The sequence below is a fragment of the Drosophila simulans genome, chromosome 2R, assembly GCF_016746395.2.
Source record: "Drosophila simulans strain w501 chromosome 2R, Prin_Dsim_3.1, whole genome shotgun sequence".
Lineage (NCBI taxonomy): Eukaryota > Metazoa > Arthropoda > Insecta > Diptera > Drosophilidae > Drosophila > Drosophila simulans.
This window is the reverse complement of record NC_052521.2, coordinates 16,534,697-16,560,126: the sequence shown is the minus strand read 5'-3', so window position 1 is coordinate 16,560,126 and position 25,430 is coordinate 16,534,697. Positions and strand designations below refer to the sequence as shown.

Below are 25,430 nucleotides of genomic sequence, written 5' to 3'. Positions count from 1 at the left end.
GTAAATTGGAGGCTTTCCGGAAAACATGACTTCTGCTAAAAAAAAAGGAGCACGACTTCGTACAATTGAATAGCTGGGTCTTTTTTGTGTAATATTTTTATTTTAACAGCAACTCGGATCATACAGTTTTAATTGGTCTCTCTGGCAAACATGTTTTGTTTTAAAGGGTTATACGAATTTTTTACTGATTTAACGTTTTGTATACTTGCAGTATCTTTGGACTTCAGTTTACAAGCGGAGCGTTTAAACTAGATTTGAAAAACAAAATATCTCGACCACACACTACACAATCCAACTACAAACAGAATTTAGTAATTTCCTCGGAGCGACGACAACTTTGGAACTTGTAAACCTTGCGGCTTGCAATTGCAAACTGTGCAACAAGGCGCCTAATGTCCTCAGATTAAAGTGCAATCTAATTGATTGGCCAAGGAGCAGTGCGTCGAGCAGAGGTGCAACTAGGAGCTGGCACTGGATTGCGGGCGGCTGGTGGACTGATCTGCGGATGCATTTCGCTTGGACGGGGGCCCGACAAAGACAATACGGAGGGTCTACGGAGTGCTTTGGCCCGTTTACGCAACAGAACGGGCCCCTCTCTTCCACAACAACCCACCCCGCCGGCCTCTCCCCTGCCCCTAGCCAGCACCCACAGCAACGCCCACGGTCACGCCCACATCGCGGAGAGAGGCACCGGTGGCAGGTGCAGCAGCTATTGCCAGGAATCATCGCGTAACTCCGCGCTCGCTGGCCTAAAGTCAAGTGAAGCGGGCCAAGGAGCCGCTGCATCAACAGGATCTTCGGGAAAAGGACCTGCCGCAGACGTTAGCCACATCAATGGCCTCGCCCATCATGTAAGTACTCCATGGCTCAACCGCAGATATGCCGCGTAGAAACCTTATCCATATCTGGGGGAGGTAACCAAAGCTAGACTGGAGCTGCTATTGCCGAAGTATTTTGTATGTTACACCTGACACCGCATAATTCCCCAAAAGTGCACCGCAAGCTTGAATTGTTATATATGATGTGTGATAATATTTGTATTTAAATTGGTTTGGTATAAGAAATACATTTAAACTTTTTCTCAAATGAAAATACCCATTTTCATGCAGTGTAAAAATGGTCGAAACTTTACATTTATTAAATTCGCTGGAGCTTTGGTAAAAGGATATGACAGTGGGCTCCATTATCAACTGGCTTTTCGGTCAGGTGTTAACTGAAATTATTGTGGCAGTCTCGTTATTGGTAATTCGATTTCCACTTACATCACCCTATGTGGGCCGCAAATTGGTTTACCCAGGGTCGAATGGAACAGGGTCAGCACGTGAGTGGACCCCAATTTAAAGGGCATTTCCGAAAACAACGACACCGACATAATTGCGTAACAACATTTTACCATTAGACTTAATTAAACCGTCGTTGAAAATAACTGAATGTGGTTTGGGAAAATGGGAAAGACGAAGCCTGAATCTGCTGCAGAAACTCAGACAAAACCAGCATGAAAATGGGAGACACTTGAGCTGGATGGCAAGGACAACATGCTGAGGAATTTTAATGAGATTTAGGGTTTGCATTTAAAGCGATTTCACGCATTGCAATTCCGGCGGCAGGTTAATTAGGATTGCCTTGCCATTGCAAATATAGCCACCATATTATTCCGCGAACCTTTTCCACAGAAATCAAATGACGATGATGATGATGATAGGTAGCATCTGCCAAATTTGGCAAAAAATAAAAATGAATTTCCATGGCCAAAATCAGAGCATTTCTGGCCAAAAAAAAAATATACACGTAAGACCACAGAATGTAATGTGAAAATATTGGACCAAGCCTCAATTTCATTTGGCCGAAACTTTCGTTATTGGAGAGCAACGGCCATCATCACCATTCCATTCTCTTGCCAATTTATAAAGCCCTTATTTCGGACCGGGCCAAGAGGATTAGGCTGAAATATTTGGCTTTCAGTGGGGGCTTTTGTTTTGCTTTTCGGCCTGCCAATTCAAATTAGAGTGTTGAGAGGGGATTTACTCAGCGGCTTAATTAAACGCCATTATAATAATGTTGACGCTCTCCTGTTGTTACATTTCAATTGTTATTGCCGCACACAGTTAGAAAATAATTACACACTGCTAATCGAATTCGTAAGAATTTTACAATTTTAATCTGCATTCCTAACTCTTTAAACAAAATTAAAACGGATTTGCTATGTATTTCGCTACTTTCTTAATAAGTATAATTACTTCTGATGGCGCAGACGTTTTAGGGTGAACCAATCCACCATTGACTGCATTTTATTCGCGAATAATTTATGAATTGTGTTATGATATTCGCAAGCAGCAAGCAACCGTGGCATTTTTGGCATTGATATACTATATATATACTTGAAACATGTCGTTCACAATCACCCTTTCGCCGATGCCATGTTGCGGTTATGGGTTTTTGGGGGCTAACAGCTCCGCCCAAGGAGAAAATACATCCATTGGGGACCACTCACTTTGAACTCCAGCTCAGCTCAGGTGGCTGGTCTGATTGATTTGATTGCTGTCACCTCGGGCTTACGCATCCGAACATAGAGATTCGGATGAAGTGCTCACCATGACAGATGGAGTCACTCAAATTCGTATGTATATTGCGGTTATCCTGCCGGTTGAATTTAAGCCTCTTATCCGCAGGGGTAAATATTCATAATTTTTCATTTCCCCCCCTGGGCCATTCGTTTCCCATTAAGTTAAACGAAGCTGAATTTGCACGCAGAACGAATGAATGGGTGTATCCTTTACTGTCTGCTCAGTTTGGGATTTTCCTGGGTAAATCGGTTAAAATGCAATTATCGTTGGCAGTTGCAATACGAAGGCTCTTTCATTTGGCCGGAAATCGAATTGATTTGCTGCATGACCACAGAAGAAGACAGGTGAAACGAACCCATGCGACGACGATTTATGGCCAGGAATTAAGCCCCATTGAGTTTGTATAAATGTGAACGTAATACCGGTGGAGCGAGACTCGCATAATTGAAGGCCCATTAAATGGTAAAATATAAAAATTGATGCCTCGCCTATCCAGCCCATTCCAACTTTCGGCGGAAATTGAATTTGATAAACTTTCTAAAGGCAAACGGCAGAAGAAGAGAGGAGTTTCTAGGCAGCAATTAGTCCTTTTTAGGAGGATGTCGATGGGTGGGTTGGCTTGGGCTTGAGTTTGGGTTTTGGGTTTGGGTTTGGGTTTTGGGTGGAAAACTCGGTCAGATGATGGCTACGTGCCATGCGTCAGCTGGAAAAATGGGAACCAAAAAGTTTGTTTATGCTTAGACTTTTTGGCCGGGTCCTCAGATTCGGGGGACCATATAGCACCGGAGCTCTGGCTTCGACTGCTGCTGTCATTCAAGTGTTTTAATCAATTCTGATTTAATTTTACGCCCAATTAAGTGTGAAAAGCGTTTGATGTTGAGCACGGGTGCGAGAGGCAAATGGCTCCGTATCCGCCCCCCCCCGTTCCCATCCACGGGATTTTCCCGAGCAAGTCACGCAAGCGTGAGCATTGAATATGCCATATGTGTGGGGGTTCTCGCCCTTTATGGCTCCCTAGCTCCTGGGCCACATAACCTCCTCGGTTTCAGGATTCAGCTGGGTTCGGTTAGCGACTTTATTTAATACGCAGCACTAGAGTAAACGCATTTTTAGATGTATGTATCCGCCCGAGTTGGAGACACTCACCACCACCGCCGCTTGAGTTTCCTTGCCTTGTGGCTTCCGCACCCGCCCATTGCTCACCGCCTCGCTTACGCTCACCCGCCATTTCTCTCTGTGTACCCGCTAACCATGGAACCACTTTCTTCCTATGACAGAGTCAGCCGTGGCATATAGTTCCGCCCCAGCATTATCCACTAATCTCTATCAACAGCCACTGCCAGCGGGCCGCTCCTCCGGCTCCAACTCCAGGTTAAGTCTGTTGGAGAGCTTAGTCTGCATGACTGCCGATCCCATATCGTTGTGCTTTTGGATTTGTTTGCAGGTAAACACATGAAGACCTCATCTTTTATAATATTTGAATATGAAAACGTTTTCAATTCGATTAATTTTAAACGTTCAATTCATTCCTATAAATATTTACATAGCTCGCAAACTCTTTAAGCCCAAAAAGATTTTAAGCCTTGATGGCCCTTCAGGTGCCACAACTCCTCCAGCAGGGTTGTAATGTGAATTGTAGTCGTAAAGCAATTTTCTTGTACTTTTACAATGCCAGAGGAAAGGTATGGGGTAATATATGGTTGCCAGGAGCCACTGAAAATTGTATCTCCAGAATAAACCCATGAGAATGAACAAAATTATAAGAATCTTTTACAGTAGCGCAGATATAATTTACTTTATTCAGGACTTTCCATGTATTACTTTTTGACATCGATTTTTGTGCACATTAATTTCGATATACATGATTGATTAAATTTAGAGTTTTGGAGATTGTTGTTGTAAGGCTACACAGGCTTTTCACTTTTGTTTTTTAAAGAATGGTATTTGTATGTGCTCGTGTTTTAACTTGGTTTTCAAAGACGACTGCCTTTTTCAGATGAAAGCGTTTGTTTCGTAAGCTAATTAAATGTATTCCATTTCAGTCATTATTATTTCTCACTTTGCACTGTCGTCAAATGTGTGTGTGTGTGTTACACGAGTGTAGTAGTGGTACTATTCCGACTACACTTGGAAATTTAAGCACTAAGTCCACTCATTTTACATTTTACGCAACTTCTGCGCTGTTGACAGCGTGTAGAGTGTGTGTGTGTAGAGTGAGTGTACGGATGAACATAGTTGGATTGTAGTAACTTAACTAATCTTAACTTGTAACTTAGAACTAACTGAATTGTCACTAGTGTTACGTTGGCCAAAAGCAGCCGTACTTTGTTAGCTAACTCTCCATTCAGAGGCCAATTTTGATATATATCCATTTTTGCATCTTATTTCATTTTTGTGGAAATTTTGCAACTTTCAATTTTCAATCTTGCTGAATTTGTTGCATTTCAAGTACGTGTAGAACGTTTGGAAATTCGTTAGGAACTAATTTTGGTGTACTGTAAGAGCCGAAAAAAGCGAAACGCGAAACAAATTCATTTTTTTATAACACCAAACGCTGGCCCCGATCGAAATAGCATTGTCTTGGCCAGCGTTTCAGGCAACAGGTGGATTACTAGGGCCTATTCCACCTGATTTGCCTGCACTAAATAACGGTATGCATATAAAAACAAGGATATCGAGGGATAGAGAGAATGTAGTGTGATTATCCAAAACTAATTCCCTAGTGCTTGCGTTGCGCCTACGTCGAGCAATCGAAAAGCAATCCTTCAAGGATCAGGATAGCCAGTTTTCGTTGCTCGCGCTTTTTTTTTTCGAGCTGTCTCATCTTAAATGCAGTTGTACATTTATAATTTTTTTTTTGTTTAGAAGACCAGGTTTTCTTAAATGATCTGATCCCTCTCCACGCCGAGGCCCCAGTTTTCCAATGTTGTTTTGTTTAGTTTTTTTTTCTTTTTTTGGGGGGTCACTATATCGACGCTTGAGTCGGTTTGCGTGTGTGTGTTTGCTGTGATGTGTGTGATGGTGGTGCTATAATGGGGTGATTTTCGATTGACCCCGCTGGGTGGCTATAGGTGGCATTTGGATGGCCACCCAACGCGGTGCACATCCCATGGTGCGAGCGGTACTTAGTAGACAATGAGCAAGTTGTTTTCATTGAATCCGGCCGAGTGGCCAGCATTGCGTACAATGAAACAGGATCCGTCGAAGTGCATGCGTTTCTCATTACGACTGCAAAAAAAAGACATAATATTATTAAATAAGAACAAAAGGAATCATCAAAAATCCGAAGATATTTGAACTGTGCATTAATTCTGGGAAATATTGCAAAAGTATAGAATCAATATCGAATAAATGTACGACGAGAACATTGCATTCTTCGAGTGCATCATTATTGCAAATAGGTGTGAATACAGTGGCCAACTCACCGGACGAACAGATGCGAGGTCTTGCCCAACGAGGCCGTGCAGTGGATGCCGGTGGTGGTCAGGGTGGCGGATCCATTGCCCGGACTGGTGCGAATCAGGCACTTGCTGTGCTGGCGGCTGACCTTGACCAGGCCGTCGGCCGCCTGGGTGATGCGGAATCCATTAATGTCGTACACCTCGGTGCCGTCCTCGGCGCAATTGTAGGTGGAGTTGGCGATTACTTCGTGGGCATCGGACACAAAGGATGGGCCGTGGCGCGAATCGCTGGAGGGTGTTGTTAATTGGAAAGAGGAGCTTGGCGAATTGATTTGGGCAAATTTCGTGCTTGACTCACTCATAGAACACCGCCAAGGTGTAGTCCTTGGTCAGGTCGGTGAAGGTGTCGGTGGTGGTGCGAGTGCCAGCTGTGTCCACCAGATAGATGAGGGCACAGGACTCGCTGGTGAAGCTAACGCCCTTGTACCACATTTTGGCATAGCGACTGGAAGAAAATGGTTGCAGCTATAGTTGCATAGATTTTATACGAAAATCTAATGAGAAGTTCAAGTTTAAATTCCAAATACTAGCTTGCCACTCTTAAAGTAAAGGAACGATTCTACTTCTAAGCTTACACAAAGTTGTTGGCCTTCATTCCGTCGTAGGTGACGATCTCCACCTTGGAGCCGCTCTGCAAGATGCGCCCATTGGGATGGATGAGGGCAGAGTTGCTGCAGTTGCGCGATAAGGCGGCGGCCACCATGCTGCGCTGGTTCAGCACACGGACAGCCTTGTCCAGGGTCATATCAATGCTAGAATCGGGTATGATTTGGAATGATCAAGGGATTAACCTCCCACCAAGTTCACTTACCGAACGCCCTCGCGCAGGCGCAACTGGATGGTGCCATTGGACATGGCAATGGGTCCCGATCCTGGACACGGTGGTGGTGTGTTGTTCTCGAACTCAAAAGTGCGCGAGCTGACGCGATCCATAGCAAAAGGTGGTGGTGGCATTGGCGATGGGAACTGCTGGGTGTGATGTGCCTGTGGCTAAGTAGGCATCCGCATATTTCTAAAACACGAACGGGACAATAAATCAAAGCGCTTACCATGCAGTAGGCTCCATCCACCTCATAGCCATAGCCAGAGTTGAAGCGTCCAGTGAGACTCTTGCCGCTGCGCGTTATGTTGCCGGCATCCATGTTCCAGCCCACGGCCTCGTAGCCGGCACCAGACTGCGGCACGACTCCGAAGCCCGAGTGGGGAGCAGCGTGCATGCCCATATTCATGTAGCTGCGGCCGCAGTTGTTTGTCTGGCTGGAGCACTCCTTGGCCAGGACGGAGGTGCTGGTGCCCACGCTGGCGCTGTTGCCCATGCTGCTGCTGCTGTTGCCGCGCTCCAAGCCGCGCTTCACTCCGCCAGTCAGCGAAAGGCTGCTCATACGTGTAGCCAATGGGCTGTTCATCGACGACACAAAGCGCATAGTGGCTTGCTAGGGATCGGTAGGGGAAAGGGTATCAGATACTATCTATCATCAATGATGACTGGCAAAAAATAAAAGATAAGATGACTTGCAAAAGATGCGAAGAAAAGATGACTTGCAAAAAATGGAGGAAACCCTATGGAGAAGTGACAACTCTACTAACCGGCGATGGGTTGTTGTTGGTGAAAACGGATCGCTGGCGCACACCATTTGGAGCCTTTGTGGGCGAGCGCAAGATGTTGTTGATCTTGTCGTTCAACTGGGCGCGGGACAAGAAGTCCTCGGCATTGAAGATGCCAACGCGGCCGCTCTTGGGCGTGGCCAAGGGTGCGGGGCCCGGAAGAGCCAGCTCCTCGACCTGGGGCTCATCCAGGGCGCCGGTGTGCTGGCACTGCACCTCCTTGGTGCTGCTGGTCTTGGGTGCAACGGTGTCCTGGGCGTCGGTAACCATTTTGTCAAGATTCGATTGTGTAAACTTTATGGGAAAACCGTATTGGAATCGAATGGGTGATGGATTGGTGTTCTTGGTTGAACCGGGACCTGGACTTTGGTATGTGGATCTAAACGAGAACGGCACACGCGGTGTGCTGACTGCGAAAATCAAAGTACTCTGCTCGACACGGAACACAACGACTCAATGAGAGGAATTTAATTTTTACTTTTTATGACTTTTCTAGAGCACTGCTCGCTGCGACAATTTTCGAAAGAATGACTGGCCTCAAGTGCCGATTTAAGGATGTGCCATCAATTCTGACAGTCCCTGGCCTACCGGGTTTTTCGATAGTTGAAAGTGTCGTAATATCGAGTACATATACTTTCGATACTTTCTTTTCCTTTCTCATCCCTTGAGCATTGGAAGCCCTGGGGCACTTTTAGATTTCCCGTGAAAGTTCAACGTATATCCGATTAGTGCTGCATACTTTTAGACGGCAAAAAGTTGATTGAATTCAAAATAACGCATTTAAGGACGACACTGTAGTGCAACCCATCTCCTCTCGCTTTTAGCGGCCGGAAAACGAAGTTTCGCCTTCGTAATTGAATCGAGAAATAGACTTGAACACACACAGCAGTGCTACCAGCAATTTATTGCCGCTCATTTTTATAGTTTCTCCGCTGCAAGAGGCTTAGGCTTTAAGATTTATTGGGAAACTGCATTTTCCGAGCGGCAGGAAGGGCAAGAAAAAGTGCCGTCATTCTTATCGAACTGGTTAAATGCTGAACAAGTGCAGAGTGGCAAAGTTTTGAAGCGTTGGCAGGAAATGTCAAGAGTCAGATAAAAGTGATGTTTGCACGTAGCACAGTTTAGTACTTTGCTAATAAAAAAGCTATCCCCTTCTAAAATGTTGCCTTAACCTGGCTTAAATTGTTGTCAAAGTCGCACAACCACTCAATTTAAATTTAATATACATTTAACTGAAACTTTTAAAATGCCATATTTAATAATAAGGTATTTATGCGAAATACCTTTACGCTTTTCCAGTCGAACAGCCACAAGTTTTTGGATTATTTCTTAGTGAATGAACACTAAAGTCATAATATATTTTAGTAATAGCTCCTTAATCGTTTTTCTTGTCGTTTATTTGCCATTTTATTTGCCAGAATGTTGACATATTAGCCACAATTTTTGGCAAACCCCCAAGGTCGTTTTGTTTCCACTTTTGTGGGTTCACTAACTCACCTTCAGTGTTGCGAAGACCCTGAACTTCCGGAACTATTGTGTTTTGGTGCGACTGTCAACTCTTTCCGCTCCCATGATTGATTTTGCCTCTTGATTTGAATACACACATATGTGTGGATTAGTTTGGTTAATGAGCGCATTGACTCCTTGCATTTGGCCATCGGCCCACGCAGATTTAGATTGACACTTTCGCCATCATTTCTATTTAAACGGACGCGTTTATTTAGACGCTTGGCTGGCATATTTTTTTAAATTTTATTTTTGGCACTTGGTCGGGTCATTAAAATTCAGCCACTGCAGCTGCAATTCCGCCCACGCATCGCATTGACTCAGTTTTGAGCAGCACCAACAGAAAGTGAAAATGTTTAATATATTTATAGCAGGAATGCATTCGCATATGCATTCAATGAAATACGGAAACTCATTTGTAAAAAGCACCCCGCCCGCCGATGTGATTTTTCCGTTGTCACTTTCGCCAGCCGCAAGCGAACAAATTGGTTAACCTCCTTTTTCAGTATTTATCGTTGGAAATATTCGCACATATTCAGACAGCTGAAAATTCGGATTTTCAGCGGGCGTCGTTGGAATAGTTTTGTCTGAATTTTGAATTCAAGTTATAATTAGGCTCGTTTTGTAAAAGCCAGGGCACTTTTGATATGAAAACTAAAAGGAGAACATTAGCCAAATGAATACGGCAAATTCGCTTTTATTTGCCGAAGCTCATTAAAATGTGGAAAACTATTTTCGCCTTCTGCAGTCGGGGGCGAAAGTCAGTGAACTTTGGCGCAGACAAAGATCATAAAATCCATACTAGTATAGCTTCTATATATAGAAAGTGCATAGGACTCCAACTTGGGCAGTGTTGCAATCTTTGACGTCACCGTTCGCGTGTGTGGCAGTGGCAGTGGTAGTGGTGACCACTCAGATTGATGAGAAACTTATGGCATAATTGAAATGGCTTTTAAAATCCATTTGTTCAGCGCCTTCTTCCTTATTAAATCCTTAGCAATTTTCATTAAAAACAATTAGCGCCAACGACGCCACTTGCCTTTGTCGACAATACCAGCCCCTTCAGTTTCTCCTGGGGGGCAGGAGGTGCTCGGGAATTGAATGGACTGGGTAGGGATGGGATGGAAATTAATTGATTGTCAAGATGAGGCAACGGCAACCGAGCTGTGTAAACAAATAAATGTGTCTGGTCATTCAGCGGGAGATCTTTGTTGTCGCCTCTAGATGATAATGCCGCCCCGCTGTCAGCGATGGAATTACACTCACCCACTATATACCTATATATATATATCCAGATATTCCGATGCACATACATTTGCGGATCTGAACCGACTGGCACGCGACGCTAAAAGCCTCTCGGCTTGACTTCCATCAATATTTTGGCATTCCCGGCATTATTCTGGCCGCGTCGAATTCCTTGGTGACTTTTCTGTTTACACAATCCCCTTAAATCCCGTGCCCCCGCCTCGCCCCCCTGCAAGGTGATTCACGGGGATTTCCTGGAGACGAAGAAGCCACCACCTACGCGTGCCCAAAAAAAAAAAAAAAAAAAAATTATATGAAAACAGATTGAAAGCTTGGTCAATTGGTGGTCTGGGCCAAAAGTCTGCCGACTACCAACGGCCAACTGCCGCCGTTTGACGTCATCGGCTCTTCGGCACTTGCCAAAAAATCCGCCCATCTCATACGCTCATGTCTATGGTCTTATAGTTCATCAAAAAGGTGTGCCAGGCGGTTTTTTCCCCATTTCTTTTTTTCTTTTTTTTTGGCTGCATGGGTTAAACTTTCGCAAGATTTAATGTGTGCTGGCGCTTTGCCCGCGTTGTCGGTCCGAATTTCACGCTTCATTGGCGGGCAAAAGTGACGTTGTCGCGTCTGCTTTGATTTTGATAAAATAGGCCAAAGTGTTCATCAATAATCATTTCTGTAAAGATCGGTGAGCGAAGCAATTATTTTTACAAAATTTACAAAGAGCCTCGCCAACGAACGCACATGATAAGTTGGCCCAGGCATGGCAATCCATTTTTTTTTTGTTTTTTGAACATCCTTCACACATCAAAATTTTACGCCGAGTGGGCGGCTTAATGGGTTAATTATTGTTCTACTTTTTAAGAAATATTATGTCAACAAGTTCTGGGAAATATATAAGCCGTGCACGTGATTTTTTGCAACGCACTTTAATTAGTTTTTGTCAATTTAATTGAATTTTGTCAAGTAGTAGGCAGCAAAGCCCGATTTTGTCGATTAAGTGGAAACAATATAGTTATTAATTCCTAAGTAGGATATTCAAATGAATAACATTTATATGAACAACATAGTTTCCACTTTAAAGGCCATTGGTAAGTTTAAAATTTAATTCATGACATTTAGTAAAGAGTCATATAGCCGCACCACCAGCAACCGCAACTTTATTTATTTAATTTTAATTACTTTACTTAAATTTCCATTTATCAAAGAAAACCGCACGAACTTGGCGCAGCCCCTAGAATATTCCTCATATTTTATTCATTGGTAACCCACATCGAAAGCCACTGTACAAATTTATACATAAGAATTGTGCAAAGAGCCAGGGAAACGCGGACGTGCCTCTTGGCAGGTGCCACGCCCACTTTCCCGAAAGTGTTCTACATTCTCCTGCTTTCCTTCCACTTTGCTCCAAGAATCCCGAGATGGTATAAATCAAGGGGCTTTCACTTCTGCCTGTTCCGCCTTCGCCGGTTTCATATATATATTTTATTTTTTTCTGTTGTTTTTGGCGCATATTAATTTGTGGAATTTTGTCAAAATGAATTGTATAATTTTATAACACATGCTCAGAGCTTTATTTGATGAGCCGTGTCTATAGAAGCGGATATACGTATATAATGACTCGACTGCTTCCCTCCCACTTTCGGGTGGAATAAACTGTCCGTTTTATAGGACAATATACCCCGGGATCGGACAAGGTATCCGCACCCAGAGACAATTACAAATGCATTGGCAATTGCAGAGCAGAGACAAGGGTTCCATAGTTTCCGGCACGCATTTCGCTCGCTTTGTGCCATTATTTTATTTCCAATTCCCGGAGCGGCAAAAGAATCGACCAGACACGCCGTCCAGACGGACGGGTTCAACGCACTGGTTGGTACTGATGGAATCATCGGGACACCCAGCCATTGTTGACTGCCAATTGGCCATAACCAGACCGAGCGTCGAATAATCACAATCGGTCTGAACTATTTGCAATTCCCCAGCCCCAAAAGCCGAACATCTAGCGCAGACAACCCGCTGACTCAGAAATGTGGAACCATTCCCATTACCATTTCCATCCTGTCGCAGCAAGAACCCATCACTATAGCCATCCTCCCGAGAACTGTCAACATTCCGTGGCGTCCTCATTTCGTGGCGAGTGAATTTACAATTTCTGCAGCGAGCACACCTTTTTGCAGTTTACACGAAGCGAAACAAATAAACGAAGTGAAAGTGATTTTTTCTGCTTATCATTATGTTCTTTGTTTTATTTGAATGGCTACTGATGCAGTCGGAGCAACAAATATTTATATTAAGTGTCCCTTTCATCTTGATCTTAATTTTTTATGCAGTCTTTTTTATTCACCTATTTAATTCAATTTTAATTTGTATTCAAATGCATACTAAGGTGTCCTTTCCATTGTGATTAAAAAGTAATACTATTATATGTTTAGATATAACTTGACCATTTTGTTACTTAACTTAATTCAGAAATTTTACCTTGCGATATGTAATTTCTCTCAGTGCAGGCTGTAAGGTAAAATTCTCGTAGCTCTCTGTGGGGGCTGGATAACTGCGAATGCGAATGGGGAAAAAGTGAACCACAACCGCTGCCCATTTTCGTGTGTCTCCGTTGTTTATGGTCCGTTGCGGTGGCCACCGCCAAGTGCACATCTTCATCCTCCACCGGCCATTTGCGCCACCCACACCTCGCTGGGATCGGATCACCTCAGTTTGGTGGAGGCGGAATGCTTTCATGTTATTTCTCGGCGCTGTCTTCTTATTGGGATCAAGTCAATATTTGTCGAGTAAAAATTACTTCCTGCTCCGAAATGGTGGCATCTCTTAAGTAGCCCCATTCCCGAAAACTGCCTGCCACCTTGATGTTGGCATTCCTACCGCCCTCTTAATTTACGAAAAATTACAAATAATTGTTTGTATAACTTGATGAGACCAAAAACGTTTTAATTAGGCACCGTTCCACATTTTGCGCCCTGCAACTTGCCTTCTTTTAATGAAAAAAGTTGCCATATCTTTCATGTTTTAAGAATTGCAAGCGCGAGTTTTTGTTTAATAAATATTATATGTTGTGCTTAAACAAACTTATTCGTGTGTATTTTATTTCTATGGAAAGAAATTTTAAATTTAAAAATTTATGCTATAGCAGGTTGCCCACATATACTATTTAGTCAATTTTTTGTTATTAAAATCTTTTATCATCTTTGACGGTTTTTAATATTAACGATAAATCTATATGTATGGCAAGGTATGGGCACCACTCCATCCAAAATTAAAACACATTAATATTCAAATTGAATTATTTTAGTGAAGGCTTGTTCGTGGGAGAAAAAAAGTGTAGCAAACCGGCGTGTCATTCAATTTTGCAGAGCACATGTCCACTTCGGGATTGAGTTTCGATTTTTGCTGTCTGGCCGGAAGGGACTTAAACCGGAAATGCGAAAGGGGCTGAACCGCCCACACCCCACCTTTCCACCACCCACTTCGCACTTGTCAGTTGGGGGCGGGTAAACTTGGCCGTTGTGCTTGTTGTTGTCGCAGCTGTTTGTTTGTTTGTTTGTTGTTTGCTTTTAGCCAGCGCCAAAAGCGTGTCAAACGAAACTGGTAACTGGAAACTGAAAACGGACGGGCGTTTTACACATGGGTACTTTAATGCGTGGAGCTCGGCAAACACAAATTCAGAAATGTGTACCCAAGAAGTCAAGGACTCGGGAAAGCTCTCAGATTTATTCGGTGCAACACAAATGAGGCAAGGCAAACAAACAATCAGTCGAACTGATTGCTTATCCAAAATTATAGTCGATTCGCGAGGCTACAAGGCATCCTCTAACTGGCCTGCATTTTTGGCGGCCCGGCCTTCAAACGAATTTACATTAGATTTTTGCCAATCGCACTTGAGTTTTCCACTATCAACGCGTAAAGATGTCAGCGAATCCATTAGAAAAACGCCATTAGCGTCGCCATTTGGTGTCATTAGCTGGAATTCATAGTCGTTCTTGAGCGCGTGGACATGCCGGAACTCAAAGGCGACCTTTGATCCAATGATGTTGGCCTAAAAGCCTGGCGGTCGCTGCAATTACCGTTGTGGTTTCATGGCGGCCCATCTGTATCCTACATCCTGCATCCTGGATCGCAGTCACGCAAAACTTTGTCAACGCCTGCAACTGGCCTCGAACCGCAGCAATTAGTTGGTGTGGCCTCGTTTAATGGCCTTGTAATTGGTTATCGGCAGACCCTACTTAGTTGAAAGGTATCTGGCTTTATCACAAAAAAAAAGCAACTTTAATTGGGGCAGTTAGATGTTATAGTAGAATAAAGCGGACCCTTGTTAAACTCGAGCTTTTGGAAGTGGGTTCTTCCAATGGGTCAAGCAACTCAAATCAGCAATAAATAATTTAAATAATTACGTCGCAATTTTGAATACAAAATACATGGCAGTATGCATTTACCCGATATCTTGCTACCATTTTTAAAGACATTTTGGTAGGGTATTGAAAGCTTTCTATTCACTATGGTAACTGGCAAAGTGCCACGATAATCAAAACGATAGCTATCCAGGGGCTAAGAAACACGACCTGACCAGGACTTTTTCCAGGAATAATAGCGTTGTGTATGCCACTCCCACTACTTCCATTTGTCGAGTTCCTAACCCGACCATCGTGTCCATTGCAGAGGTCCTGTTGGCAGGATGTGAAATAAGTGCGAAACGTTTCATCTGGCTTATTGCCATACAGCATCTGCAGGAGAAAGAAGCCAATAAATAAGATTTAAGTGGAGCATAAATGGAATATTCAAATGAAATCGTTTTTAATCACTTTTCATTTAAATAACTTTTAAATTCAACATATAAAGAGATACAAATATTTGTGGTTTCACTTACTATCGGCTTGTCCCGGCAGTCGCGCTGGAAGGACATCACCTTGCTCGAGTTGCGCTGCAATGGTAGTGGCAATAGGAGATCCACATTACAAAAATATGCGCGACTGATTAATGATACCCACTTTCCCGATGCCACCAATCATCACGCTTGGTCACAGGGGCTTATTTGCATTTCGTATCTGCGAATCGAATTTGCATTTGCCCTCGTTTCAGCGGCCAAAGTAATTAATGCCCCAGGTCCCAAGTGCCTCAAAAAGCAAAAAAGAAGTGAAATAAAAGCAAAAGGCGGGTGAAAGGGTGAAATGCAGATGCGGATTGTGGATGTGCGGCACCGAGGCAATCTATGGCCCGAAAGCTAATGCGTAAACAAAGTTCACACTAGGGACATCGTCGGCATGGAGAAGTGTTGGTGGTGGGTACTATAAAGTTTTAATTGCATTGCAGCTAGCTGGCTAGATGGCAATGCGACTAGCATAAGTTTCTGCTCCAGGCGGCTTTGATCCGCACGAAATTCAATCAGCGATTTCGGCCTGTCTAATGAGTCGCTAGCAAAATTTGGAAACCTCATTTGGTTATGTAAGACCTGGCGGACTGGGGCTTAAAAGAGGCGACAAAGTTGACTTTGTGGGGGGTCGTAAGCTGGCCTAAGCCTTCCACGGGATCCATCGGCTACATGGAGTCTCGTTGGGTGTGGGATCTCTGCAATGTATGTGCTCCTTATACGCCGCTCTGGCTTTCCATTAAATTATGGTAATGGATTTTTTATGCACTCTGTTTTCGCTACTTGGGCTTATTTTACAACCACTTCCCGCGTCGTTTCTTTGCTCCTCGGATTTGAGCCGCTTACTGCTGGAAATTAAAGCCAGACGAGCTGCGTCAATACTGTGAAAATAATCAAGGAGTCTGCACTTGATTGCTGCACGCAAAAGGGGGGAATTAAACCTAAGGGAATTAATTCGATGAAAAATATTTAATGTTTAATAGGTAACTACAAAGTAATTTTCTTAAAATTACTTCACTGACAGCATTTTATGTTTACTTGAATAAGGAAGTAAAAAACATTCTGTTTGCATGACCAATATAAAATGCAATCTGAGATATGAAAACAAATTGATTTTGTGTAAATACCAGGACAAATATGTACAAAGTGCACTAGTTACTTTCTGTACTTTCAATGTTAAAGCTAACATTGCTCATACGCCGCGTTGGTCGGCAGAAAGTGCAGCTCCGGATTCAATTAGTCGAAGTGGAGAGTTGGCTCGATTTAATGGCTCCTACTGTGTACATTCGTTGTTTCTGTGCTCATCCCTTACGTGGCAGTCGCTAATTTCACAAAAAGGGGCGAAACTTTAGCTGTGGCAACATTTAGCCAAACAAAGTTGAGCGATGCATAAAAATCAGGCATTCCATGTGCCACTTTGTTGCCGCAACAGCTGCGCTGCGGCAGCTCCAAATTGGAAGGATTGGGGAAGATTGGGAGCGAGTGTGTCTGCAGATGGCTGACGGCATACGTGAAGAGTTAAACGCTCCGCAATTCCCGTTTGCCGACGCTCGGGAACATTTGTGGCACGTTCCACGGTCGTTTTACGACGGGCCAGAAGTTTTTCCGCCTTTCCACATACGCAGCGTTGGTGGAGAAGTGGAAATTTGTACAGCATATGTACATATAGTTTTTTATTCTGTTGTTTTCATACCCAAGCCCAGTAGTAGACATCACGCTTAACATCTTTAATCCTAACAACGAAATGTTTCCAAGGGACTGTGCTCTTAGAATGGTAATTATTATTAAGGCGCTCAAAAAGTATTTACTTCTAAAGAAATGTAAGTAGATTAATTGCCAAGGGAGCATTGTTTTTAAGGCTTCATTTTTTTTTATCACATTCCTATTTTATTTTACAAGAATATTTGCCACTCACCCGCATTTCCACGCGCATTGTCACACAGTATTTCTTGGTGCAGTTGAGCACAGTAACAGCACTGGCGTTCTTCAGACAGGAGGTATCACTGTAAGCGTTCAAATAGGTGCACACATAGCAATCGAGCGCTGCAAAATACACGATATATACTACTATATGTAATAGAGGATTGAACGAGGTCATGACGTTGGACGTTCGTTTTCGTTTCGTGTATTCGAATTTAAATTTGATTTTGATGATCATCGTGATGATCGTGTTGTCGCTGTGCTTTTCTTAGAATTTAATAATAGCCAGCCCCCCAGAGCAGTGGATGCAGCAAAAACAAACATTAGCAGCTATAAAAACACAATAATTAATTGAATTTAAGTGAGAATTTTGGCAGCAGACTTTCTGTCTATTTGCCAAGTGGCACGACAACGTCCTCGACATGTATCGCCGGCTATATCTATCTATATGGCTATACGAATAGCACAATCTATATTTGAATCAGCCTTTTGTGTAATAACAGTGACGTCAATGGCCCCACTAGTGGCCACCATTTCTTTGGCCCGAGATGTGTAAACGGATTGATGACACGAGACTTTTTGCTCGACCCTCGGCAATGGTGCTCTTCTACGTAAATCTAAGAAATCAAAAGACATTGAAATGATGGGTATCGAAATCCTTAGCGCTTACCACGAACACAAATCTATTTCGGTTCAGAATCTGCATTATGAGTTCTGCATAAAAGATTTGACCGCGGAGATCATTCTTGGCACGCTTCGATGCGGTTCGCGGTATTCGAAAGATAGAACATTGTATCATCCCGAGTGACGCGGTTTACAATGGGCTCTAATCGGCGAAAAATGCAATATATTTTATATGATATGTGTGCTAAATAAATGTCATGAGTTTGCGGTTAGTCAGTTATATAAAAATAGTTGGTACCATGCAAGAAATTTTCGTTTCTGATAAATGTATTGAGGTGATTACTCATAATACTTTCCACATAGTTTGTAATAGAAATATATTTCATTTAAATGATGTGCAAAGTTTACTTTCGTATTGTTTCATACCCACATACCCATGTCAACATGGCGTATGAGTGACGTATTTATAAACTGTCTTGCCGAAAGTAGATTTGACTTCAAGTGTAACCATTTGAAAGCCTCATTTACACTTGATGGCAACTTGTGGAGGATGAAGTCTTTTTCTAAAATTAAACACAAATCCTTTGTAATTTGCATAAATGTAAAATTCAGTTCTAAGGATAGCCATTGAGCTTGAGTGCCCTCAGTTCGCCGCCCTCGAAGAAGATTCGGCTTTCAAAACCGCCCGTTCCACTGTGACTGGAGGACTGCCGAGATCTTTGAAAAATGATTCGTATCATCTTTTGTGAGGCAATCAATAAATTTGAATGTGGTCATAGGCGAGTGACGTCGACAGCTGAACTCGACAAAACAGATGAAAATGAACCGAACCGAACCGAATTGTGAGAAAAGCACGGAAGGCACAGTTCGGTGAATCAAGTGGGGGGAATCAGGCCGCTGTGTCCAACGCCCAGCAAAGTGAGGCGAAATGAGTGCCAAGAACACATTTCAAATTCACCTGATTTTTCTCGCTAAATTTGCGCTGAGTTATGAGTCGTAGCATGGCAATTTCGCAATAAAACAGCTAATTAAGTTAAGCGGAAAACGACCTGCTAAGCGAGCACTCAGTGCCAATCAGTGGGTAAGGTTAGGATTTAAATGGCTGGATGATGGAACGGTTAGGGAAACCCGTAGAAATACCATTCGAGAAGGCTGCTGACATTAAGACGACGCCGAGCACCGTGAATGGAAGTAGGGATTTTGACAGTCCGTGCGGCAGATTCATGGCGATGACTTCTATTGCGATTCCCGAGCTCTGACAGCTGCAGGCGCGAATCCGGACTGCTTGGCTTCGACAACTGGCACTTGACTGACTCGAGTGGAGCTCGATACGATAGCCGTCCATGTCGATTGATGTTTGATAAATGGCAAACAACAACAGATCGATATATGTACATTGGTACACAATCCTTATCGGCCGGCTAACAGGGAATGCAACTCTATTTGAACTGTAATTAATGGTAACAATACCGCTTCTTCTTCTTGCTTACAGCCCGACCGCTATGTCCCCGGCTCCCCCATCTTCCGCGAGACCAGCAGCCCAACGCCCCACCCCGCCCTCGCGGGGCCTATAACATCGCCGCCCACTTCAGCCTCCTCCTCCGCCTCCACCAGCACCGCCGCCGATAGCACCGCCAGCAGCACCATCACCGCACCAGGAGCAGGACCAGGAGGATCTGCAACTACCAGGAGCCGAGGAGCCAGAGGTGGGTGCACGCACACGTCTCAATGGAAATTGAATTAAAAATTTACTTTCACGTAATTGGCTTTTAAATCACTTGGGTTGCAAAACTAATTACAAAGGTGTCTCAAAGTGGGTGTTAAGCAAAATCAATGCTGCATGTTTGAGACATACTATGGTAGAACTTTTGGTAAACGGTTTAGTTGGTCTATAAATATTAACATAAATAGGCATCCAATAAATCAATTAAAAAAAGGATGTTCTCATTTTCTTTCGAAATAGCATTTTGTATTATTTGCATCGAAAATGAGTGTTTCAATTCCGAGAACATTTCCATCAACTCAAACCCTCTTTTTTTTCTGCGTGTCGGGTAAGATTTGTGGCCTGATGGCTGATAGTTGACATAGTTTTCGCGACATTTGTGTAAATAATGTACAATGGCAACATGCAAATGGCCCTGCCCGTATAATTTCCGGGCCTGTCAAACTTTTCGCAAATTCTGGGCCAAACTCTTCGTCGCAGTCGACCTCTTTTTGCGCCTCGAGTTCCCTGACCTCCGGCGACAGTCGCCCATGGAGTGGACTATATGCCGGATATGGGTGAGATGGCGATGGCAAGGGGGAAAGCAACCTTATGGGGAATCTCTTTGAGTGTGCCTTGGTAAACAACCACAATTAGGGGAGTGAGATGGCCGGGATATTCTGTCGTCCGCACAATTAATTGTGGAATGGAATTCGATTATTTGATGATTATTATCTCAGCGCTGTTTGATTGTGTGCTTTGTTTTTCCACGAAAAGTTCGCCACGTTTACGTGCGAAAATCTCTCGCCCGTTCCCGCGCTTGTGGCCCGGGAAAATCCCCGGAGAACGGAGCTCAGTTACCCCCCGTTTTGGGGTTGACTCACTTAATGGCGCAACATGTGAGCCATCGACGAATAAGGTGGCCATGTCACGCTATAGTCAATCGATTTTATTTGTTGATTTAGGAGCGAACTATGGATTGTCGGAGGTGGAGTGTAGTTTGCAGCTATTAGCTGTCGTTTGAACTGCATTTATTTCAGAAATTGTGGTATTTGTTATTCGAAAAGTACAGGTGTATCATACTTTAATCAAAGAAGTTTTAATTGCATTTAAAGTTTAGGAAGGATATATGAAACCAGTTTGTATATATGGTTTTTAGTTAGCAAACAGCCATTTGTGTTTATGTGTGCAAAACCATATAAAGCAACCGCAATGGGAAACTAAAAGCTAGAAAGAAAACCGCAAATGTCTCTTAACGTAAATAACCAGCTGACCCTTAATCCCCTCTTCCCACAGCCATGACGGCATCTCTGGCTCATGCCGCACAGGGTAACCACAACAACAATAGCAGCACCAGAAGCACCTCCAACTCCAGCTCCAACACCGGAAAGACCAAGCCACCGGCTGGCTATATGAGCACCCGATCGGCAGCGATGATGGCCTTGGCATTGGGACAAACATCGGGTGGAAGGAGTGACAAGACACCGCAAGCTCCTCGAGCCGCATCACCCGCCCAGTCGCAATCCCAATCCCAGTCCCAATCGCAGTCACCCCATCCCGGTGCCACCAGGAGGCTATCGAATGCCTCTTCCTTACCATGCAATGTGTCCAGATCCAAGCCATCAACTCCGACGGCAACCAGGGCGGCAGCACAGCTAAACGGTTCCAGTCTCTTCTCCGGCGGCAGCAACTCCAGCGGCTCCGACAACGATGGATTCAGTGCGTCCGGCTCCTCGGCTGCCACTGCTCTGCGTCGTTTATATTTCAAGAGCGGACGCAGCATCAAGAACAAGATCAATGCCTCGACCACGTCGTCGACTCCTCTGAATGGACTACCTCTAAATCCGGTGTCCAGTGCCTATCACAACTCCGTTGGTGGACCCATGCACAATATGACGACTGCAGGAGGAGTGCCAAAGGTAGATATATACAATAAACTATAGTGTATCTGTGTATCTTAACGATCCAAGTGCACAGAAGCACTAGTTTCTATGCCATTTGCATTCATTTAAAACAGACACTCTGTTTTATGTTAGCCTGGCTTTAAAGAAACAAATTGGCAGAGATTACCACGAGCTTTTTACATTTATTCCTTTTTAAAAGTGCTAAAAAGCAACAGACCAGAAGTAATTTCTGTAATCCCCTTGCAGCTGGTGGTGATGGGCACCTCATCAGCCTCGATTCCGGACACCACCATTAACACGTCCACTGACTCGGCCTGCACGCTCATCACGAATGTGACCCACACGGATACCTCGGAGACGTGCGACTCCCTGGACATGGGTGAGTTGCTTCACATATATCCCGATCTGATTGCTTGATTGATGTCCTCGTGCGGCCGAATTAATTAATCAACTAATCAATCTGGTCCGCGCCTTCTGCTATTCCTTCTTTCGTTTCCTTCGCCAGGTGACAACTCGGGTCCCAGCGAGCCGCTCTTCAGTTCGCTGGAGGAACCACTGCTCACCGCCGTCCACATCGATTCGGAGCACGAGGGATTCGGCGGCATGGGTGGCGGCAGAGGAGGCGCCAATGGACGCGGCGCCACTGAACTGGAACTAACGAGCTGTTCGAGGTATCCGCCCAGGCCCGACATGAATCTTCAGGACAGCGTCGAGGTACGAGTCGGAATTTAATTCCGGATTAAATTCGCCTGGAGAACAACCATTTTCGCAACTGAATCATGAGATTATTCACTTGTGCCCAGAAATGGGTCCTTATTCCTTCTTAAAGTCCGAATTGGTTTCGTTTCGTTTGGAGTTCTTGAAATTGGAAAATGTGTATGAGGCGCTTGTAACAATTTAAACGTTTTTAAGATTTATGTAACCCTGACGCCCTTAAAAACAATTGATTGCTTCAGTGACTTGAACATGAATATCCACTTTGAAGAGTTCTTTCATAGTCATATAAGCAGTTAACTGCTAGTGCATTTCCATAAATTTACCCGGCAGTTAATCAGTCATAAGGGAACCTTAGATTTTATTTATTACTTAAGAGAATATTGGCCTTATGGTGTTATTACGTTTCCTTGCAGAGCCAGGAGTCCTGCTTGTCCATCCTGACCGGCGAGCCGTCCTCCACCACGCCACTTCTCTCCTCGCAGCGACGCCACCCGACGGGCGGTCACTCGCCGGGTAGCCAGCGACAGGAGGAGCGCCGGGAACGCAAGGAGCGGGAGCCCAGTACGGCTCCACCGCCCACTCGAGTCCGGGAGCACTTTACCTTCGATCCCCCGCAGTCACCAAAGTCGGCGCGCAGCAGCGAAAAGTCCACTAGTCACTTTTCCTTCAAGAACTATGGTAATGAGTCGGCAAAAGATGCCGGAGTGGGCTCTGGAAAAGGAACAGGATCTGGAGCAGGAGTGGGAGGAGGAGGAGGATCTGGATCCGGGGTTGGAGGAAATGGAGTTATGGCCGCCAGTGAAGGCGATGAAGAGGATGACGAGCGCAGCGGCGACAGCATTGGCAATCGCAGCAAGAAGCTGAGGCCCCGGGAGCGTGACCCCAACCACATCTCGCCCAGCGTGTCGCCCTCGCACAGTCGCCGGGCCAGTCCTAAGCGGGAGAAGCGGAGGACCACGCCCATTGCCTCCACGGGCGCCATATCCAAGGTCAGCTCGGCACCGCCCACCATGAAGGATGCGAATTTTTTCGGAAGTTCCGGGAAACAAAAACAGCGACAATCGCAGAACATTCCGCCACACCAACTATCCCCATCGTCGCAGCAGCGAAAGTACTCCTCCAGTTCCTCGAGTGGCAGCAGCGAACGATGCTTACGGGAAGCCACCGGTCCTGGAACTATGTTTCCCTTCGATCGGGAAGCTCTGGACTACGAGCGCATCCAACGGGAATGCTTTGCTCCGAGCTCCACGACGGCCAGCAACAGCAGTGATTCGGAGGCGGAAAACTGTTCCGTGTATGAGCGAAAATCCGGAGCAGACATCTTCCAGCAATACTCGCGATTGAGCCACCAGGAGCAACTGCAGCAGCATTACCAGGAGCAGCGCGACTGGGAGCGGGATCGGCCGCCATCGCGCAAGAACTCCAAGCGCATCCGGCCGGATTCGGTGATCCACACAACCATCCGGGAGAACCAGCAGTACGTGCCGCAGTCGGATGCCTTCTATCCCCAGGCCAAGTCCTCCTCCTCGCCCAGCGATCACTCCTACGCCGAGCTAAACAAGTTCGAGGACATTGCTAGCAAGTTTGAGCAGATCCCGCCCAAGCATGGCTCCGTGTCCGGATCCGGATCCGGTTCCCTGTTAAATCTTCATCACAAGATGCCCAGTCCGGGCAGCGAGTCCGCCGTCAGTCCCACGGACTCCGCTCGCCGGAGATCCTTCAAGAAGAAGCAGCGCCATCAAAAGGAGGAGCACTTCTACATCCAGACGGAGGATCGCAGCGGAACAGCAGCTGGCAATGGACCCATCAATGTGACCGCCAATCCCCTGGAGGCAGCTGCCGTCTGCAAGCAGCCACGTGCCACCATCGTCGTTCAGCAGGTGAGTTCACCAAAGAGGCGAATATTGAATTTATCAGGATCGAGAGGGATTGATTTTCACTCTACCGATCTTGTTCTATAAATATTATCAATGATGCGCATTGATTTCTTACTAAGGATAGTACCTGGTTGTATAGTACCAGTTCCCAGGAAATTTTCCAATGTGAGTCGCTCGCAGATAATGAGTTCTTATTGATTTATGGGCCGGTTCTATTGATAATGTCTTTCGAGCACATCTATAGGGACATACAGATAACGGAAGCTCTCTTTGTCCATCTCTCCAGCTTCAATTTGCTCCCTTGTGGGGTCTCCAATGCAATTCCGCTCCCCATTATCCATTTTCCGTATATCGCACCGCTTTGTCTGCGCTCTCACACCCACTCCCACTTTTGCTCTCTGCTGCTCTCTCTCTCTCGTTTGATTTTCACAGCTAATAAAAAGGGGCGCGCGCCACCGATCTCGTCAGTTATAGAGAGCCATCCGAAAGCAAAGCATCGCCATTAAAGCAGCGGAAACGCGAGAAATCATATTGAAGTATTATTATCTACAGATATCGTGTTGTTAAGTGCCAACCTGTTTGTGTTAGCTATGTAAACGCGGTGCCTTACGGACATACAACGCTATACAAAGGATAATAAATCCCCTAAACAATTGACAACGAAGTTTCCTATTCCAAAGTATATAAATTCGGTGAATTAGTGTAATATGGCGCCCTTCTACAAGCGCATCTGCCGCAGTCTTTCCAAGCGCTACAAGGAGGTAACTATGTAACTAAATATATCTTGTAACTATATTGCCTATGCGCCACAAAATCCCCAACGCTGCCGCTTGATTGATTTAGCTAATGAGCCAACAACTAGTAGGGGGTGGAATCAATAAGCCTTCAGTTGATAAGATATCAAGTTGAAGCAATGATCCATCGAACAGCCGATATGCGAAATGCGAGATTTATCGAGTAACAATGACGTCAATTTGGCCATAAATTTCCATTCCATACCGCTCCGCTTTGCTTGGGTCCATGATAGTGGTTATGGATGAATTCCTGCATAGATCGGAATTCGGGTAGCTTGTTATCAATGTGGACACCCACTTATGGATGATATTGCGACACAATCGCCGCTTCAGTAAATGAGTTGCTGACCCACAATGAATTTTGTCGTAAATAATTAAAATGTTGCAAGTGACAGCGAAATATGGGGGATATTCTTTATTATTCCGAACATCTCCGCGATGACAGATGTCAAAATAAACTACCACAACGGAACGAGAGGGACCCAGTTGCCCAGTTTATAGAGAGTCCCAAGCAGATCGCAGGTTGTTTGCGCCTTATTTATTTACTTGCCCACATCGGATCATAAAAACATGAAAGCAAAGGCCGCCAAAGTGGTGGCGAAAAGGGGCGGGAACGTGTCGCAGGCCCA

General features: G+C 44.7%; 3 protein-coding genes across 6 annotated transcripts in view; 1 reads left to right on the top strand and 2 right to left on the bottom strand.

The window, feature by feature from the left end:
• The first annotated feature begins 3,948 nt into the window (after window positions 1-3,948).
• Window positions 3,949-25,430, top strand: part of LOC6735241 (platelet binding protein GspB) — a 34,855-nt gene continuing 13,373 nt past the window's right edge. For 2 of the 4 annotated variants that reach the window (XM_039292174.2, XM_039292173.2), the window contains exons 1-6: window positions 3,949-4,008; window positions 19,300-19,513; window positions 20,806-21,428; window positions 21,660-21,792; window positions 21,919-22,127; window positions 22,544-24,010. In XM_039292174.2, the coding sequence (XP_039148108.1) occupies window positions 3,964-4,008; window positions 19,300-19,513; window positions 20,806-21,428; window positions 21,660-21,792; window positions 21,919-22,127; window positions 22,544-24,010 (2,691 nt within the window). In that variant the 5' untranslated portion in view covers window positions 3,949-3,963. Of the gene's footprint in view, window positions 4,009-19,299; window positions 19,514-20,805; window positions 21,429-21,659; window positions 21,793-21,918; window positions 22,128-22,543; window positions 24,011-24,457; window positions 24,769-25,430 lie in introns of those variants that run through there. The other 2 variants (XM_016181575.3, XM_016181574.3) reach the window with 1 other exon arrangement.
• Window positions 4,956-8,182, bottom strand: LOC6735244. Its single transcript, XM_002082181.4, has 7 exons — window positions 7,613-8,182; window positions 7,075-7,458; window positions 6,837-7,015; window positions 6,601-6,777; window positions 6,324-6,470; window positions 5,990-6,253; window positions 4,956-5,792 (listed from the first exon to the last, which is right to left on the bottom strand). The coding sequence occupies exons 1-7, from the start codon at window positions 7,898-7,900 to the stop codon at window positions 5,690-5,692; spliced, it is 1,542 nt and encodes a 513-aa protein (XP_002082217.1). The 5' UTR covers window positions 7,901-8,182; the 3' UTR covers window positions 4,956-5,689.
• On the bottom strand, window positions 14,868-19,272 carry LOC6735243. Its single transcript, XM_002082180.4, has 4 exons — window positions 18,948-19,272; window positions 17,179-17,306; window positions 15,264-15,317; window positions 14,868-15,120 (listed from the first exon to the last, which is right to left on the bottom strand). The coding sequence occupies exons 1-4, from the start codon at window positions 19,150-19,152 to the stop codon at window positions 14,893-14,895; spliced, it is 615 nt and encodes a 204-aa protein (XP_002082216.2). The 5' UTR covers window positions 19,153-19,272; the 3' UTR covers window positions 14,868-14,892.

Excerpts from the sequence above, each read along its gene's own strand:
- LOC6735244 (XM_002082181.4), bottom strand. The coding sequence starts at position 7,900 with ATGGTTACCGACGCCCAGGACACCGTTGCACCCAAGACCAGCAGCACC. Across the intron at positions 7,459-7,612 it reads CCAACAACAACCCATCGCCG|CAAGCCACTATGCGCTTTGT; the intron begins GTTAGTAGAGTT and ends ACCGATCCCTAG. Across the intron at positions 6,778-6,836 it reads CGCCTGCGCGAGGGCGTTCG|CATTGATATGACCCTGGACA; the intron begins GTAAGTGAACTT and ends ACCCGATTCTAG.
- LOC6735243 (XM_002082180.4), bottom strand. The coding sequence starts at position 19,152 with ATGGACGGCTATCGTATCGAGCTCCACTCGAGTCAGTCAAGTGCCAGT. Across the intron at positions 15,318-17,178 it reads CAATGCGCGTGGAAATGCGG|CGCAACTCGAGCAAGGTGAT; the intron begins GTGAGTGGCAAA and ends CTACCATTGCAG. Across the intron at positions 15,121-15,263 it reads ACTGCCGGGACAAGCCGATA|ATGCTGTATGGCAATAAGCC; the intron begins GTAAGTGAAACC and ends TTTCTCCTGCAG.